At 60.1% G+C, this 18,524-nt stretch overlaps 1 protein-coding gene across 2 annotated transcripts in view; it reads right to left on the reverse strand.

The window, feature by feature from the left end:
• Positions 1-1,933: 1,933 nt before the first annotated feature.
• ttc19 (tetratricopeptide repeat domain 19) overlaps positions 1,934-18,524 on the reverse strand; it is a 75,649-nt gene continuing 59,058 nt past the window's right edge. For both annotated transcript variants that reach the window (XM_072468545.1, XM_072468544.1), the window contains 2 exons: positions 6,413-6,575; positions 1,934-3,016 (listed from right to left, as the gene is read on the reverse strand). In XM_072468545.1, coding sequence (XP_072324646.1) covers positions 2,862-3,016; positions 6,413-6,575 — 318 coding nt within the window. In that variant the 3' untranslated portion in view covers positions 1,934-2,861. The remainder of the gene's footprint in view (positions 3,017-6,412; positions 6,576-18,524) is intronic.

Consider the following 18,524-nt stretch of genomic DNA (forward strand, 5'->3'; position numbering starts at 1 on the left):
GTGGATAACTATTACTTAATTCCCACTTTAACTCGCCCCCACCCTCTGAACACACACACACAAGACAGACAAACACAGAAGGGTGGAAAAGGGTAGAAATCATAAGTAAAAGGAAAGAATCGGTTTCAGAGGATGGTTTTTTGGCACATCTTCCTTCACAGCAAGCTTGCAGGTTAAAGTCTCTGTTTGCAGCCTGTAATGGTTTTCTCTGTCGATTCTTTCATTCAGGTTCTCTGTAGTTTAGATTACACACCCTTTTGGGTGGATTCATTGGCCACCAGCCAATCAATCAAACCGAGCCCCAACCCCATTTCTCTCTCTGGTGCCGACAAGTCTGCCGCTTTGTTTAAACCAGCCCAGACTAGCAAAATGATCCCTCCTGTAACTTCTTGAATTCTCCTGCTTGCCTTGAAGACACATGTCCATTAATCATCCATGGATCAAAAATGTAACGGCAAAATAAAATAAATGGGAAATAAGGGAATAAACAGGAAGGACCCTTGCGTTGTCCATTTCATCTCATCTCAACCCATCATCATTTTGTACACAACTTCCTCATTCCAAACAAAATCTCCCTTTTGAGAGGGAGAGTAGTAATAATCTCTATCAGTGTCACAAGTAGGCTTACAGTAACACTGCAATGAAGTTACTGTGAAAATCCCCGAGTCGCCACATTCCGGCGCCTGTTCGGGTACACAGAGGGAGAATTCAGAATGTCCAAATTACCTAACAAGCAGGTCTTTCGGGACTTGTGGGAGGAAACCGGAGCACCCGGAGGAAACCCACGCAGACACGGGGAGAACGTGCAGACTCCGCCCAGACAGTGACCCAAGCTGGGAATCGAACCTGGGATCCTGGAGCTGTGAAGTGACAGTGCTAACCACTGTGCTACCGTGCCACCCGTGTGTGATCAGCACCTGTCCAAGAGCAAGTCACCATCCACGGATACTGCTACTCTGCGATTTCAATGGAAGAATCCGTCTTCCAGTATTTGGATAATTTAGCAAACTATTGTGAGAATTCCTTCAATTCGCAGGAAGTGGAATCATCAGAGGGCAGCATTTTTCAGATGCTGGGTTTTCAGGGTACTGATTGGTCAGAAGGTACATGTATTCATACTCAGGGGCCTGTCCTGTTCGAGGCAAACGGAACTTGACCAGGCATGGTGTATTTTTTGAATTCAAATAAAGTGAGAGATACATTCTCCGTGGCAACAGAGTCAGCACAATCAACTTGCCAATCAATCAGTACCCTTTCCTCATGTAATACAAATTGTTCTTCTCTCTGAAATTTAATATTCGTGCATTTGTCCTGATGAGTGCAAGATGAAAAGCTTCAACATAATGTCCCTTTTCAGCTAAAGTCAAAGTTCCGAACTACTCGAACAATATCTTAATCAAAATACATTCCCAACAACCAACCTCACCCCATGGGATACTGAGTCCCACAGAGATTAGTGAATGTCCAGGCTCCACTCCCAGTCTGTAGCGAGGCTGTCTGTGCATCTCTCTCACACAGTTGTTTGAAGTACATAGAACATGCAGTGCAGGCCATTCTGCCCATTGAGTCTGCACTGACCCACTTAAGCCCTCACTTCCACACGATCCCTGTAACCCAACAACCCCTCCTAACATTTTTGCTCACCAAGGGCAATTTGTCATGGCCAATCCACCTAACCTGCACATCTTTGGACTGTGGGAGGAAACCGGAGCAGCCGGAGGAAACCCACGCACACACGGGGAGAACGTGCAAACACCGCACAAACAGTGACCCAAGCCGGGAATCGAACCTGGGACCCTGGCGCTGTGAAGCCACAGTGCTATCCACTTGTCCTACCGTGCTGCCCAATAGTCATGGCTCTTTGTACGAATCCTGTAATTCTGCAGCACTAAAACATACTCCTGCTTCACAAGGCAGTAACTCGGGAAGCACATTTGCATTTTGATTATTTTATTATAAAGAATACATATTTCTGTACTGAAATCACATCATTCATGGCCCTAGAACATTCCATCATTTTTAAAAACTAATGATAAACAGCCTGAGAACTCCTGCTCTTTGAAATAATGCCGGGCATTGACAACAGCTGGCCTCGGTTTAAAGTCTCACCCAAAAAGAGGCACATGAGACAGTGCAGCACTCCCTCAATACTGACCCTCTGACAATACAGCACTCCTTCAGTACTGACCCTCTGACAGTGCAGCACTCCCTCAGTACTGACCCTCTGACAGTGCAGCACTCCCTCAGTACTGACCCTCTGACAGTGCAGCACTCCCTCAGTACTGACCCTCTGACAGTGCAGCACTCCCTCAGTACTGACCCTCTGACAGTGCAGCACTCCCTCAGTACTGACCCTCTGACAGTGCAGCACTCCCTCAGTACTGACCCTCTGACAGTGCAGCACTCCCTCAGTACTGACCCTCTGACAGTGCAGCACTCCCTCAGTACTGACCCTCTGACAGTGCAGCACTCCCTCAGTACTGACCCTCTGACAGTGCAGCACTCCCTCAGTACTGACCCTCTGACAGTGCAGCACTCCCTCAGTACTGACCCTCTGACAGTGCAGCACTCCCTCAGTACTGACCCTCTGACAGTGCAGCACTCCCTCAGTACTGACCCTCTGACAGTGCAGCACTCCCTCAGTACTGACCCTCTGACAGTGCAGCACTCCCTCAGTACTGACCCTCTGACAGTGCAGCACTCCCTCAGTACTGACCCTCTGACAGTGCAGCACTCCCTCAGTTTCACACGGAGTATTGAGCTCAGGTCTGTGGGTGGAGTTTGAAGCCATGGCCCTTGGAGTCCAGAAGTGAGAATGAATAGTGTTGCCAGTGGAAATGACCAATAGGAACTTGTTCTATTTAATAACTCTTTTCCCCAAGGACTTGGACTTTGAGAGTTTTCGCCTCCAGCTCTTCCAATCCCTCACGGATGCGTTCAATGACTGGCTGGTCGGCCTTTGACTCCGCTTGTTTCAGAGCCTCTTCATAGACCAGCTTGGCTTCGCTGTACCTCCCTGTCGACAAAGCAGACGGAAATCAGAGGTGAAGATATAAAAACCGACTTTCCACTGCCTGAATCACAAAACCGTGTTGGATGCTCCCGCCTGCCGCCAGAACGCCACAGGCCAGACGGCGGCAATGGAAAAATCCATTAACCTTGGGCGGGATTCTCCGGTCGCCGAGCGAACGCAGACGGAGAATCCCGCCCATCTTGTACAACGCAGGGGGAAGACTGCACACCGATATTGGCTCTCTTTTGGTCACTTTGTCTAATGTCTCTATGCGACTCTGCTGGTTAATATTCTGGTTAAACACCTTGGTAGGTGCAGGACAATCAGATTGGCAGCATTGGGAAAGACAGACACACATGGACTTGGTCAGAACAGGGAGTATATTTCACACACAATCACAGAAAGGTTACGGTGCAGAAAGAGGCGATTCAGCGCATCGTGTCTGCACCGGCCAAACAATAAATAAACCAGCCGCCCATCCCACTTCCCAGCGCCTGGTCTGGGGTCTTGCAGGTTATAGCACCTTAGATCCAGATACATTTTAAACGAGTTGAGTATTTCAGCCTCAACCACTAACTTAGGCCGTGAATTCCAGATGCTCACTACCCTCTGGGAGAAAAGGATTTTCCCTCTAATCCTTCTACCAATCACCTCAAATCTATGGTAATTGATCCCTCAGCCAGGGGGAGCAAGTCTTTCCTGTCCACCCGGACTAGGTCCCTCATGATTTTGTACACTTCAATTCAGTTATCCCTCAGCCTCCTCTGATCGAAGGGAAACAGCCCCAGCATTTCCAATCTCTCCTCATAGCTGCAAATTACAAGCTCTGGTAACGAGAGTAATGATGTCTTGCTGTAATGCTATAACCAGATCTGTACACAAAACTCTAGCTGTGGCCTAACCAGTGTTTTCTACAGTTCCAGCAGTACAGCCCTGCCTTTGCATTGACTCCTCTCAATATCTTCCCGTTTATTGAGAATTCCCTTGCTGTTTTTCCACCACCCCCCCTGCATTACCTCACAGTTCAGATTGAACTCCATTTGCCACTTCGCTGCTCACTTCAACCAAACCACTGATGTCACTCTGGAGATGACAGCTATCCTCTTCACTATCAACTACACGGCCAATTTCTGTGTCATCTGCAAATTTCCCAATCATGCCACACACACTGCAGACCAAATCATTGATCTATCCAACAAACAGCAAGGGCCCAACACTGAGCCCTGTGAAACACCACTGGAAACTGTTTTCCATTCACAAAAACATCCATCGACCATCACCCTCCTGTCACTGAGCCAATTTTGGATCCAACCTGCCACCTTCCCGGTGTCCCATTGGATCTCACTTCTGACCAGTCTGTCATGTGGGACCTAGTGAAATGCCATCCACTGCACTACCCTCAACAATCCTCCTTGTAGTTTCCAACAATTTTCCCACCACTGAAATCAGACTGATGCCTATAGTTTTCTGGCTAGTCCCTCACACCCTTTTTTAAATAATGCTGCAAAGTTTCAAGACCTTCAATCCTCTGGAATCTCACCGGTGTCTAGTGAGGATTCAAAAACGATCCTCAAAGCATCTGCTATTTGCTCCCTAGCTTTCCTTCAACAGCCTGGGATACAATCCATCTAGCCCTGGTGACTTATCCACTTTCCAAGGATGCCATGCTCTCACAAAAGGATACAGCTGCATTTCAAGGCAGCTATTTAGGTAACAACACCCAGAATGTGACAGGAAGGGACAGAGTGTACAAGCATTACAAAACAGCAGGAAATAGGGTCAAAGGGGGAAAATTGGTAAAAAGGAAAAATTGATGCACATGACATTCGGTACAAAATAAATGAATTAACGGCACAAATTGAGGTTAATGGGGTGATTTTACAGTTAAAGAGATCAAAGCTACGGACTAAATATTCAGGGGTAGGTGACTATTCATAGGGACAGGCAGACAGGAAAGGGTTGTGGGGTAGCTTCGTTAGTATGGGATGGAATAAGTATGATCGGAAGAAATGATCCTGGATCAGAAGATGCAGATTCTGTATGAGGCAAGATGGGGGAGGTAGATGGAGGACAGACTTTAGCTAGTCAAGTGGTCAGTTACTGGTCACAGGATTCTCAGCCTCTGAGCCATTGGTGAGCCAGTTCAATTCCTGGTCAATGGGAACTCCCAGGATATTGATGATGGGGGATTCAGTGACAGTAATGCCATTGAATTTTAAGGGGCGATGGTTCGATTCTTTCTTGTTGGAGACAGTCATTGCGTGGCAATTGTGTGGTGTGGTGTCTGGGGAGGCAGTGGCCTCGTGGCCTTGTCACTGGGCTACTAATGATCTGAAAACCCGGGTTCGATTTCCACTACAATAGAGGGTGAAGTTTGAATTCAATAAAAATCTTGAATTTAATGATGGCCATGGCACCAAGCAGTGAATGTCCCCCTTCTGCACTGTGAGAATTCTATGATTCAAATGTTACTTGTTAGCCCAAGTCTGGATATTGTCCAGGTCTTATTGCATGCAGGCAGGGATTGCTTTGAGGAGTCACGGATGGTGCTGAACATTCATCAGCAAACATCTCCACTTCTGACCTTATGATGGAAGGAAGGTAATTGTAGGGGATGGTTTAGCATCGGGCTAAATAGCTGGCTTTTAAAGCAGCCCAAGGCAGGCCAGCAGCACGGGTTCAATTCCCATAACAGCCTCCCCGAACAGGCGCCGGACTGTAACATTATATTCTGCAGTCTCTCCTTCCGTCCCTATGTACGGTATGCATTGTTTGTACAGCATACAAGAAACACTTTTCACTGTATACTAATACATGTGACAATAATAAATCAAAACGTGGCGACTAGGGGCTTTTCACAGTAACTTCATTTGATGCCTTATGACAATAAGCGATTTTCATTCAATTTTTCATTGATGAAGCAGCTGAAGATGGTTGGGCCTAGGACACTACCCTGAGGAACTCCTGCAGTGATGTCCCAGAACTGAGACAATTGACTCCAATAACCACAACCATCTTCCTTTGTACCAGATATGACTCCAACCAGCAGAGAGTTTCCCCCCTGATTCCCATTGACTCCAGTTTAGTGAAGGCTCAGGGCTTCTTGATACCACACTCGGTCAAATGCTGCCTTGATGTCTCACCTCTGGCATTCAGCTCTTTTGTCCATGTTTAAACCAAGGCTGCAATAAGGTCAGGAGCTGGGTGACCCTGCTGACACAACATCATACGATTGCTTCCTGACGTTCTCGGGGCAGTACGAAAATTAAAAACAACCTGATTAGATACAAATACCGCGCACTGATAGCATGTGACCCCAAACTCCCCATCGCCACCCTCGTACCTTCCCTGATAGGATGTGATTCGCACCCAGTTCTCAGTATTTAACAGTGCTAATACCTTTGTGCATGAGAACTCTGGCCAAGTTATTAAGAATCACGTATTCATCTGGGTGGCTGGTCTCTCTCGCCAGGTCAGAGGCCCTTCTGACATAATCATAGGCCCGTTCATGGTGGCCTTTCATATCCAGTACGGTGGCTAGATCGTTCATCAGTACCACTGTCTGAGAGAGGGGAAGGGGGTCGGGTGGTGAGAGATGGGGGAAAATGTTAGTGTATCATGGAGGAATAATATGGTAGCTTTTCTTTTACCGTCAGCCAGTTTACTGTGTTCACAGCTCAGAGATGTAAACACCTTCTAGCTTCTCCACACCAACTGTTCCAGCTGTGTCCATTTATACTCTTTTGGAGGTTGAGCCACTAACCATTACCTGTTTTTAATAAAGCAATGAGCTTAACAATTCAATTGCTAAAGTGTGCACTTGCTGTTACATTCACAGATTCCTCTCTTTCTTTGAAATTAAAGCTTTAGAAGAAAAATAAATAAATTGGAGAACACAGCGTTCTTTCCATTGGTTTGGATTGAAATGGGACAGGGAGACAGAACGAGGGGGAGCTTCAGTGATGTGTGTGGGGATGTCAATGGCCTTGCGCTTGGGGGAAATGATACAACATCACATGTAATTGCAATACGGAGATTCAGGATAGTACACGACAGGAGGCCATTCGACCCATCGAAGAACAAACCCATCATTCCCACTTCCCCACTATTTCCCTCATATCTTGACAACGTCTTTTCACCTTCTTTATCCAATTCCCTGTGAAAATTTCTATTGAATCTGCTTCCACCGCCCTTTCAGACAGCACCTTCCTGATCACAACCCACTGTGTAGAATGAAGCCTTACCTCGTGTATCGCCCTTTCAGACAGCACCTTCCTGATCACAGCCCGCTGTGTAGAATGAAGCCTTACCTCGTGTATCGCCCTTTCAGACAGCACCTTCCCGATCACAGCCCGCTGTGAAGAATGAAGCCTTACCTCGTGTATCGCCCTTTCAGACAGCACCTTCCCGATCACAGCCCGCTGTGTAGAATGAAGCCTTACCTCGTGTATCGCCCTTTCAGACAGCACCTTCCCGATCACAGCCCGCTGTGTAGAATGAAGCCTTAGCTCATGTTGTCCCTGGTTGTTCTGCCAGTCTGGGCCCCCTCATTATCCACCCTGCATCCGCTGTAAACAGTTGCCTTGATTTACACTATCTCAACCCTGCCAGATTCTGAACATCTCTATTAAATCTCCCCTTTACCTTCTCTGCTCCAAGGAGAACAATCCCAGCTTCTCCAGTCTATCCACATTAACTGACGTCCGTGATACCATTCTGGTAAATCTCCTCCCATCCTCTCACAGGCCCTGGGAGCTTTCCAACAATATAGTGTCTGGAAACGCACTCCATAAATCACTGCTTAGGTCTCAGCTGGAGTGTTAAAGATTACAATAACACCTGGGTTTTGCATCCATTCCCCTATTTAGAAAGCTCAGGTTCCCAAATGCTTCACTAATTGTTGGTTAACTTCTCCTTATCGGCCGCCTGATAGCAGTTTGGAGGTGCTAGATTGTATAAAGGCAGAAATGAGGCAAGTGTGCATCAAAGGCAGAGTAATATTAATGGGGGATTTCAACGTACGCATAGGCTGGGAACGGCTGTCAGAAAGGCAGTGAATTTCGGGAATGTGTCCGGGATAGTTTCCTGCAGCAATATGTTCTGGATGTAACAAGAGGACAGGCAATATTAGATTTAGTTATGAGTAACGAACCCAATTTAATTAGTAGCCTAACTGTGCGCGAACATTTATCAAATAGCGATCACGACACGATTGAATTCAGTGTAGGGTTTGAAAGTGAAAAGCACGATTCAGATACTGGAATTTTAGACGTGGATAAGGCTGACTTTAACGGGATGAGACTGTCCACGGGAAACTGGGAATGTGGCTCAAACGACTGAAGATCAATGGGGAACATTTAAAGAAGCTTTTAACGAGATACCGAGCCAGTGTATACAGAGAGGAAAAGGCTCCACTTCACAAAGAAAAGCAGCCATGGATAACAAAAGAGGTTCGGGACAGCAGAAAACAAAAAGAAAGGGCTTACAAAATTGCAAAACACAGCACAGATTCGGATGAATGGGAAAGGTTCACGGGCCAGCAAAAGGTCACAAAGCAGGAAGAGCTACTAAAAGGGATTATGAAAGGAACTTGCAATAAGATGAGATTTTATAGTTCTATCAAGGGAAAGGGGGGTGATGAGCAATGTGGGCACACTAAAAGCTGAAAACAGAAATATTGTCAGTGATAGTGGGGAAATGGCAGACATGTTGAACAATTACTTTGTCTCAGTATTTACAGTAGAAAAGGAGGATAATTTGCCAGAAGTCCGAAAAAAATTAATAATAGATAGAGGACAGAGACTTGTACAATAATTGCACAGCAACACTAACCAGGAAATTAATGGAACGAAGGAGTGTCAAATCTCCAGGACCTGACAGTTTCCATCCGAAGTTGTTGAAGGAAATAGGGGAGCAGACTGGAGATACCTGAACTATATTATTATAATCTTCCAGAGTTGCCTAGATTCAGGAATAGTCCCCTGTTAACTAAGGTGGAAGCCCGTGCAGTTGAGGGCAAATTATTGACATGGTTAGGAAATTGGTTGAGTGGCAGGTGACAGAGCGGGGGGTAATGGGTAATTACTCTAATTGGCAGGAGGTGACTAGTGGTGTCCCACAGGGATCTGTGCTGGGGCCTCAATTATTCACATTATTCATTAATGACTTGTGTGATGGCAGAGAACGTCATAATTCCAGATTTGCTGGTGATAGAAAGTTAGGTGACAGCCTCCCCAAACAGGCGCCGGAATGTGGCGACTAGGGGCTTTTCACAGTAACTTCATTTGAAGCCTACTTGTGACACTAAGAGATTTTCATTTTCAAATTTCATTTCATTTCATTTCAATGTAGACAGCCTAGATGACAGGATACAATTGCAAGGAGATATTGACTGACTAGGTGAATGGGCACAACTGTGGCAGATGGAATTTAATGTAAGCAAGTGTGAGGTTATCCATTTCGGACCAAAATGCATAAAGCAGAGTACTTTCTATGGAAAGAGGTTAGGTACAGTGGATGTCCAAAGAGATTTGGGAGGTTCAGGTGCAGAGATCCTTAAAATGTCAGGAACAAGTACAGAAAATAATCAAAAAGGCTATTGGAATGCTAGCTTTTATATCTCGAGGATTGGAATATAAAGACACAGGGGCTAAACTGCAGCCTTACAAAACCCTGGTTAGACCCCGAGTCAGGGTGAGCTGTTCTGGGCACCACACCCGAGGAAGGATATTGTCGCCTTGGAGGGAGAGCAACGGGGGTTTACAGAAATGGTACCTGGATTACAGGGGTTACGTTACGAGGCGAGATTACTCAAATTAGACCTATTTTAGACCTAAAATTTAGGAGGTTAAAGGGTGATCTCATTGAGATATTCAAGATATTAACAGGGAAAGGCAGGGTAGATAAACGATTTCCACTGTTTGGAGATTCTAAAACTAGGGAGCAGAGTCTAAAAATTAGGGCTAGACCGTTCAGGGGAGATGTTAGTAAGAACTTCTTCACTCAAAGGGTGGTAGAGCTTTGGAATCCTCCCACACACAGCAGTCGAAGCTAGATTAGTTGTTAATTTTTAAGCTGAGGAAGGTACATTTTTGTTAGGCAACGATATTAAGGGATTTGGGCCAAAGGCGGGTGTATGGAGTTAGGTCACCGATCAGCCATGATCTCATTGACTGGTGGGACAGGCTCGAGGGGCTGAATGGCCTACTGTACCCATGTCCTGCCACCTTTGATGATTTGTCGATGACCTTTCATCTGTTGAAAGGTCAGAGACCTGAAACATCAAGTTTCACTGGGCCTTCCACATCCTGCCAGATAGTGAATGTGAGGCAAATTGCCGAAATGGAAGCCGTGTATGTTTAATACATGGGAAACCTTGCGAGAATCATCGCTGAAGCCACCTGAAGGTATCTGCCAGGGAGACAGCAAAAAGGGCTGGTTTAGCTCAGTGGGCTAGGCAGCTGGTTTGTGATGCAGAACAAGGCCAGCAGCGCGGGTTCAAATCCTGTACTAGCTCAGCCGAACAGGTGCCGGAATGTGGCGACTAGGGGCTTTTCACAGTAAGTTCATACTTGCGACAATAAAAGGTTATTATTATGGGGCTGGTTTAGCACTGGGCTACATTGCTGGCTTTTAAAGCAGACAAAGGCAGGCCAGCAGCACGGTTCAATTCCCGTACCAGCCTCCCCGAACAGGAGCCGGAATGTGGCGAATAGGGGCTTTGAAGCCTACTTGTGACAATAAGCGATTTATTTCATTTCATTTTTTCATTTCAAATAAATTACAGGCAGGAAAAGGAGATGCGGCGGAGGGGCGGAGCGAGAGACGGCGGACGCGGCGGAGGGGCGGAGCGAGAGACGGCGGACGCGGCGGAGGGGCGGAGCGAGAGACGGCGGACGCGGCGGAGGGGCGGAGCGAGAGACGGCGGACGCGGCGGAGGGGCGGAGCGAGAGACGGCGGACGCGGCGGAGGGGCGGAGCGAGAGACGGCGGACGCGGCGGAGGGGCGGAGCGAGAGACGGCGGACGCGGCGGAGGGGCGGAGCGAGAGACGGCGGACTGGGCGGAGGGGCGGAGCGAGAGACGGCGGACTGGGCGGAGGGGCGGAGCGAGAGACGGCGGACTGGGCGGAGGGGCGGAGCGAGAGACGGCGGACTGGGCGGAGGGGCGGAGCGAGAGACGGCGGACTGGGCGGAGGGGCGGAGCGAGAGACGGCGGACTGGGCGGAGGGGCGGAGCGAGAGACGGCGGACTGGGCGGAGGGGCGGAGCGAGAGACGGCGGACTGGGCGGAGGGGCGGAGCGAGAGACGGCGGACTGGGCGGAGGGGCGGAGCGAGAGACGGCGGACTGGGCGGAGGGGCGGAGCGAGAGACGGCGGACTGGGCGGAGGGGCGGAGCGAGAGACGGCGGACTGGGCGGAGGGGCGGAGCGAGAGACGGCGGACTGGGCGGAGGGGCGGAGCGAGAGACGGCGGACTGGGCGGAGGGGCGGAGCGAGAGACGGCGGACTGGGCGGAGGGGCGGAGCGAGAGACGGCGGACTGGGCGGAGGGGCGGAGCGAGAGACGGCGGACTGGGCGGAGGGGCGGAGCGAGAGACGGCGGACTGGGCGGAGGGGCGGAGCGAGAGACGGCGGACTGGGCGGAGGGGCGGAGCGAGAGACGGCGGACTGGGCGGAGGGGCGGAGCGAGAGACGGCGGACTGGGCGGAGGGGCGGAGCGAGAGACGGCGGACTGGGCGGAGGGGCGGAGCGAGAGACGGCGGACTGGGCGGAGGGGCGGAGCGAGAGACGGCGGACTGGGCGGAGGGGCGGAGCGAGAGACGGCGGACTGGGCGGAGGGGCGGAGCGAGAGACGGCGGACTGGGCGGAGGGGCGGAGCGAGAGACGGCGGACTGGGCGGAGGGGCGGAGCGAGAGACGGCGGACTGGGCGGAGGGGCGGAGCGAGAGACGGCGGACTGGGCGGAGGGGCGGAGCGAGAGACGGCGGACTGGGCGGAGGGGCGGAGCGAGAGACGGCGGACTGGGCGGAGGGGCGGAGCGAGAGACGGCGGACTGGGCGGAGGGGCGGAGCGAGAGACGGCGGACTGGGCGGAGGGGCGGAGCGAGAGACGGCGGACTGGGCGGAGGGGCGGAGCGAGAGACGGCGGACTGGGCGGAGGGGCGGAGCGAGAGACGGCGGACTGGGCGGAGGGGCGGAGCGAGAGACGGCGGACTGGGCGGAGGGGCGGAGCGAGAGACGGCGGACTGGGCGGAGGGGCGGAGCGAGAGACGGCGGACTGGGCGGAGGGGCGGAGCGAGAGACGGCGGACTGGGCGGAGGGGCGGAGCGAGAGACGGCGGACTGGGCGGAGGGGCGGAGCGAGAGACGGCGGACTGGGCGGAGGGGCGGAGCGAGAGACGGCGGACTGGGCGGAGGGGCGGAGCGAGAGACGGCGGACTGGGCGGAGGGGCGGAGCGAGAGACGGCGGACTGGGCGGAGGGGCGGAGCGAGAGACGGCGGACTGGGCGGAGGGGCGGAGCGAGAGACGGCGGACTGGGCGGAGGGGCGGAGCGAGAGACGGCGGACTGGGCGGAGGGGCGGAGCGAGAGACGGCGGACTGGGCGGAGGGGCGGAGCGAGAGACGGCGGACTGGGCGGAGGGGCGGAGCGAGAGACGGCGGACTGGGCGGAGGGGCGGAGCGAGAGACGGCGGACTGGGCGGAGGGGCGGAGCGAGAGACGGCGGACTGGGCGGAGGGGCGGAGCGAGAGACGGCGGACTGGGCGGAGGGGCGGAGCGAGAGACGGCGGACTGGGCGGAGGGGCGGAGCGAGAGACGGCGGACTGGGCGGAGGGGCGGAGCGAGAGACGGCGGACTGGGCGGAGGGGCGGAGCGAGAGACGGCGGACTGGGCGGAGGGGCGGAGCGAGAGACGGCGGACTGGGCGGAGGGGCGGAGCGAGAGACGGCGGACTGGGCGGAGGGGCGGAGCGAGAGACGGCGGACTGGGCGGAGGGGCGGAGCGAGAGACGGCGGACTGGGCGGAGGGGCGGAGCGAGAGACGGCGGACTGGGCGGAGGGGCGGAGCGAGAGACGGCGGACTGGGCGGAGGGGCGGAGCGAGAGACGGCGGACTGGGCGGAGGGGCGGAGCGAGAGACGGCGGACTGGGCGGAGGGGCTGAGCGAGAGACAACGGACTGGGCGGAGGGGCTGAGCGAGAGACAGCGGACTGGGCGGAGCGAGAGACAGCGGACTGGGCGGAGGGGCTGAGCGAGAGACAGCGGACTGGGCGGAGCGAGAGACAGCGGACTGGGCGCAGCGGCTGAGCGAGAGACAACGGACTGGGCGGAGCGGCTGAGCGAGAGACAGCGGACTGGGCGGAGCGGCTGAGCGAGAGACAGCGGACTGGGCGGAGCGGCTGAGCGAGAGACAGCGGACTGGGCGGAGCGGCTGAGAGGGAGACAGCGGACTGGGCGGAGGGGCTGAGCGGGAGACAGCGGACTGGGCGGAGGGGCTGAGCGAGAGACAGCGGACTGGGCGGAGGGGCTGAGCGAGAGACAGCGGACTGGGCGGAGGGGCTGAGCGAGAGACAGCGGACTGGGCGCAGCGGCTGAGCGAGAGACAGCGGACTGGGCGGAGGGGCTGAGCGAGACAGCGGACTGGGCGCAGGGGCTGAGCGAGAGACAGCGGACTGGGCGCAGGGGCTGAGCGAGAGACAGCGGACTGGGCGCAGGGGCTGAGCGAGAGACAGCGGACTGGGCGCAGGGGCTGAGCGAGAGACAGCGGACTGGGCGCAGGGGCTGAGCGAGAGACAGCGGACTGGGCGGAGCGGCTGAGCGAGAGACAGCGGACTGGGCGGAGGGGCTGAGCGAGAGACAGCGGACTGGGCGGAGCGAGAGACAACGGACTGGGCGGAGCGGCTGAGCGAGAGACAGCGGACTGGGCGGAGCGGCTGAGCGAGAGACAGCGGACTGGGCGCAGGGGCTGAGCGAGAGACAGCGGACTGGGCGGAGCGGCTGAGCGAGAGACAGCGGACTGGGCGGAGGGGCTGAGCGAGAGACAGCGGACTGGGCGGAGCGAGAGACAACGGACTGGGCGGAGCGGCTGAGCGAGAGACAGCGGACTGGGCGGAGCGGCTGAGCGAGAGACAGCGGACTGGGCGGAGCGGCTGAGCGAGAGACGGCGGACCGGGCGGAGCGGCTGAGAGGGAGACGGCGGACCGGGCGGAGGGGCTGAGCGAGAGACGGCGGACCGGGCGGAGGGGCGGAGCGAGAGACGGCGGACCGGGCGGAGGGGCGGAGCGAGAGACGGCGGACCGGGGCGGAGGGGCGGAGCGAGAGACGGCGGACCGGGCGGAGGGGCGGAGCGAGAGACGGCGGACCGGGCGGAGGGGCGGAGCGAGAGACGGCGGACCGGGCGGAGGGGCGGAGCGAGAGACGGCGGACCGGGCGGAGGGGCGGAGCGAGAGACGGCGGACCGGGCGGAGGGGCGGAGCGAGAGACGGCGGACCGGGCGGAGGGGCGGAGCGAGAGACGGCGGACCGGGCGGAGGGGCGGAGCGAGAGACGGCGGACCGGGCGGAGGGGCGGAGCGAGAGACGGCGGACCGGGCGGAGGGGCGGAGCGAGAGACGGCGGACCGGGCGGAGGGGCGGAGCGAGAGACGGCGGACCGGGCGGAGGGGCGGAGCGAGAGACGGCGGACCGGGCGGAGGGGCGGAGCGAGAGACGGCGGACCGGGCGGAGGGGCGGAGCGAGAGACGGCGGACCGGGCGGAGGGGCGGAGCGAGAGACGGCGGACCGGGCGGAGGGGCGGAGCGAGAGACGGCGGACCGGGCGGAGGGGCGGAGCGAGAGACGGCGGACCGGGCGGAGGGGCGGAGCGAGAGACGGCGGACCGGGCGGAGGGGCGGAGCGAGAGACGGCGGACCGGGCGGAGGGGCGGAGCGAGAGACGGCGGACCGGGCGGAGGGGCGGAGCGAGAGACGGCGGACCGGGCGGAGGGGCGGAGCGAGAGACGGCGGACCGGGCGGAGGGGCGGAGCGAGAGACGGCGGACCGGGCGGAGGGGCGGAGCGAGAGACGGCGGACCGGGCGGAGGGGCGGAGCGAGAGACGGCGGACCGGGCGGAGGGGCGGAGCGAGAGACGGCGGACCGGGCGGAGGGGCGGAGCGAGAGACGGCGGACCGGGCGGAGGGGCGGAGCGAGAGACGGCGGACCGGGCGGAGGGGCGGAGCGAGAGACGGCGGACCGGGCGGAGGGGCGGAGCGAGAGACGGCGGACCGGGCGGAGGGGCGGAGCGAGAGACGGCGGACCGGGCGGAGGGGCGGAGCGAGAGACGGCGGACCGGGCGGAGGGGCGGAGCGAGAGACGGCGGACCGGGCGGAGGGGCGGAGCGAGAGACGGCGGACCGGGCGGAGGGGCGGAGCGAGAGACGGCGGACCGGGCGGAGGGGCGGAGCGAGAGACGGCGGACCGGGCGGAGGGGCGGAGCGAGAGACGGCGGACCGGGCGGAGGGGCGGAGCGAGAGACGGCGGACCGGGCGGAGGGGCGGAGCGAGAGACGGCGGACCGGGCGGAGGGGCGGAGCGAGAGACGGCGGACCGGGCGGAGGGGCGGAGCGAGAGACGGCGGACCGGGCGGAGGGGCGGAGCGAGAGACGGCGGACCGGGCGGAGGGGCGGAGCGAGAGACGGCGGACCGGGCGGAGGGGCGGAGCGAGAGACGGCGGACCGGGCGGAGGGGCGGAGCGAGAGACGGCGGACCGGGCGGAGGGGCGGAGCGAGAGACGGCGGACCGGGCGGAGGGGCGGAGCGAGAGACGGCGGACCGGGCGGAGGGGCGGAGCGAGAGACGGCGGACCGGGCGGAGGGGCGGAGCGAGAGACGGCGGACCGGGCGGAGGGGCGGAGCGAGAGACGGCGGACCGGGCGGAGGGGCGGAGCGAGAGACGGCGGACCGGGCGGAGGGGCGGAGCGAGAGACGGCGGACCGGGCGGAGGGGCGGAGCGAGAGACGGCGGACCGGGCGGAGGGGCGGAGCGAGAGACGGCGGACCGGGCGGAGGGGCGGAGCGAGAGACGGCGGACCGGGCGGAGGGGCGGAGCGAGAGACGGCGGACCGGGCGGAGGGGCGGAGCGAGAGACGGCGGACCGGGCGGAGGGGCGGAGCGAGAGACGGCGGACCGGGCGGAGGGGCGGAGCGAGAGACGGCGGACCGGGCGGAGGGGCGGAGCGAGAGGCGGCGGACCGGGCGGAGGGGCGGAGCGAGAGGCGGCGGACCGGGCGGAGGGGCGGAGCGAGAGGCGGCGGACCGGGCGGAGGGGCGGAGCGAGAGGCGGCGGACCGGGCGGAGGGGCGGAGCGAGAGGACGGCGGACCGGGCGGAGGGGCGGAGCGAGAGGCGGCGGACCGGGCGGAGGGGCGGAGCGAGAGGCGGCGGACCGGGCGGAGGGGCGGAGCGAGAGGCGGCGGACCGGGCGGAGGGGCGGAGCGAGAGGCGGCGGACCGGGCGGAGGGGCGGAGCGAGAGGCGGCGGACCGGGCGGAGGGGCGGAGCGAGAGGCGGCGGACCGGGCGGAGGGGCGGAGCGAGAGGCGGCGGACCGGGCGGAGGGGCGGAGCGAGAGGCGGCGGACCGGGCGGAGGGGCGGAGCGAGAGGCGGCGGACCGGGCGGAGGGGCGGAGCGAGAGGCGGCGGACCGGGCGGAGGGGCGGAGCGAGAGGCGGCGGACCGGGCGGAGGGGCGGAGCGAGAGGCGGCGGACCGGGCGGAGGGGCGGAGCGAGAGGCGGCGGACCGGGCGGAGGGGCGGAGCGAGAGGCGGCGGACCGGCGGAGGGGCGGAGCGAGAGGCGGCGGACCGGGCGGAGGGGCGGAGCGAGAGGCGGCGGACCGGGCGGAGGGGCGGAGCGAGAGGCGGCGGACCGGGCGGAGGGGCGGAGCGAGAGGCGGCGGACCGGGCGGAGGGGCGGAGCGAGAGGCGGCGGACCGGGCGGAGGGGCGGAGCGAGAGGCGGCGGACCGGGCGGAGGGGCGGAGCGAGAGGCGGCGGACCGGGCGGAGGGGCGGAGCGAGAGGCGGCGGACCGGGCGGAGGGCGGAGCGAGAGGCGGCGGACCGGGCGGAGGGGCGGAGCGAGAGGCGGCGGACCGGGCGGAGGGGCGGAGCGAGAGACGGCGGACCGGGCGGAGGGGCGGAGCGAGAGGCGGCGGACCGGGCGGAGGGGCGGAGCGAGAGACGGCGGACCGGGCGGAGGGGCGGAGCGAGAGACGGCGGACCGGGCGGAGGGGCGGAGCGAGAGACGGCGGACCGGGCGGAGGGGCGGAGCGAGAGACGGCGGACCGGGCGGAGGGGCGGAGCGAGAGACGGCGGACCGGGCGGAGGGGCGGAGCGAGAGACGGCGGACCGGGCGGAGGGGCGGAGCGAGAGACGGCGGACCGGGCGGAGGGGCGGAGCGAGAGACGGCGGACCGGGCGGAGGGGCGGAGCGAGAGACGGCGGACCGGGCGGAGGGGCGGAGCGAGAGACGGCGGACCGGGCGGAGGGGCGGAGCGAGAGACGGCGGACCGGGCGGAGGGGCGGAGCGAGAGACGGCGGACCGGGCGGAGGGGCGGAGCGAGAGACGGCGGACAGGGCGGAGCGAGAGACGGCGGACCGGGCGGAGCGAGAGACGGCGGACCGGGCGGAGCGAGAGGCGGCGGACCGGGCGGAGGGGCGGAGCGAGAGGCGGCGGACCGGGCGGAGGGGCTGAGCGAGAGGCGGCGGACCGGGCGGAGGGGCGGAGCGAGAGGCGGCGGACCGGGCGGAGGGGCGGAGCGAGAGGCGGCGGACCGGGCGGAGGGGCGGAGCGAGAGGCGGCGGACCGGGCGGAGGGGCGGAGCGAGGGGCGGCGGACCGGGCGGAGGGGGGAGCGAGAGACGGCGGACCGGGCGGAGGGGCGGAGCGAGGGGCGGCGGACCGGGCGGAGGGGCGGAGCGAGAGGCGGCGGACCGGGCGGAGGGGCGGAGCGAGAGGCGGCGGGACGGGCGGAGGGCGGAGCGAGAGGCGGCGGACCGGGCGGAGGGGCGGAGCGAGAGGCGGCGGACCGGGCGGAGGGGCGGAGCGAGAGGCGGCGGACCGGGCGGAGGGGCGGAGCGAGAGGCGGCGGACCGGCGGAGGGGCGGAGCGAGAGGCGGCGGACCGGGCTGGAGGGGCGGAGCGAGAGGCGGCGGACCGGGCGGAGGGGCGGAGCGAGAGGCGGCGGACCGGGCGGAGGGGCGGAGCGAGAGGCGGCGGACCGGGCGGAGGGGCGGAGCGAGAGGCGGCGGACCGGGCGGAGGGGCGGAGCGAGAGACGGCGGACCGGGCGGAGGGGCGGAGCGAGAGACGGCGGACCGGGCGGAGGGGCGGAGCGAGAGACGGCGGACCGGGCGGAGGGGCGGAGCGAGAGACGGCGGTCCGGGCGGAGGCGAGCGAGAGCGGCGGACCGGGCGGAGGGGCGGAGCGAGAGACGGCGGACCGGGCGGAGGGGCGGAGCGAGAGACGGCGGACCGGGCGGAGGGGCGGAGCGAGAGACGGCGG

Source organism: Scyliorhinus torazame, chromosome 11 (genome assembly GCF_047496885.1).
Source record: "Scyliorhinus torazame isolate Kashiwa2021f chromosome 11, sScyTor2.1, whole genome shotgun sequence".
Lineage (NCBI taxonomy): Eukaryota > Metazoa > Chordata > Chondrichthyes > Carcharhiniformes > Scyliorhinidae > Scyliorhinus > Scyliorhinus torazame.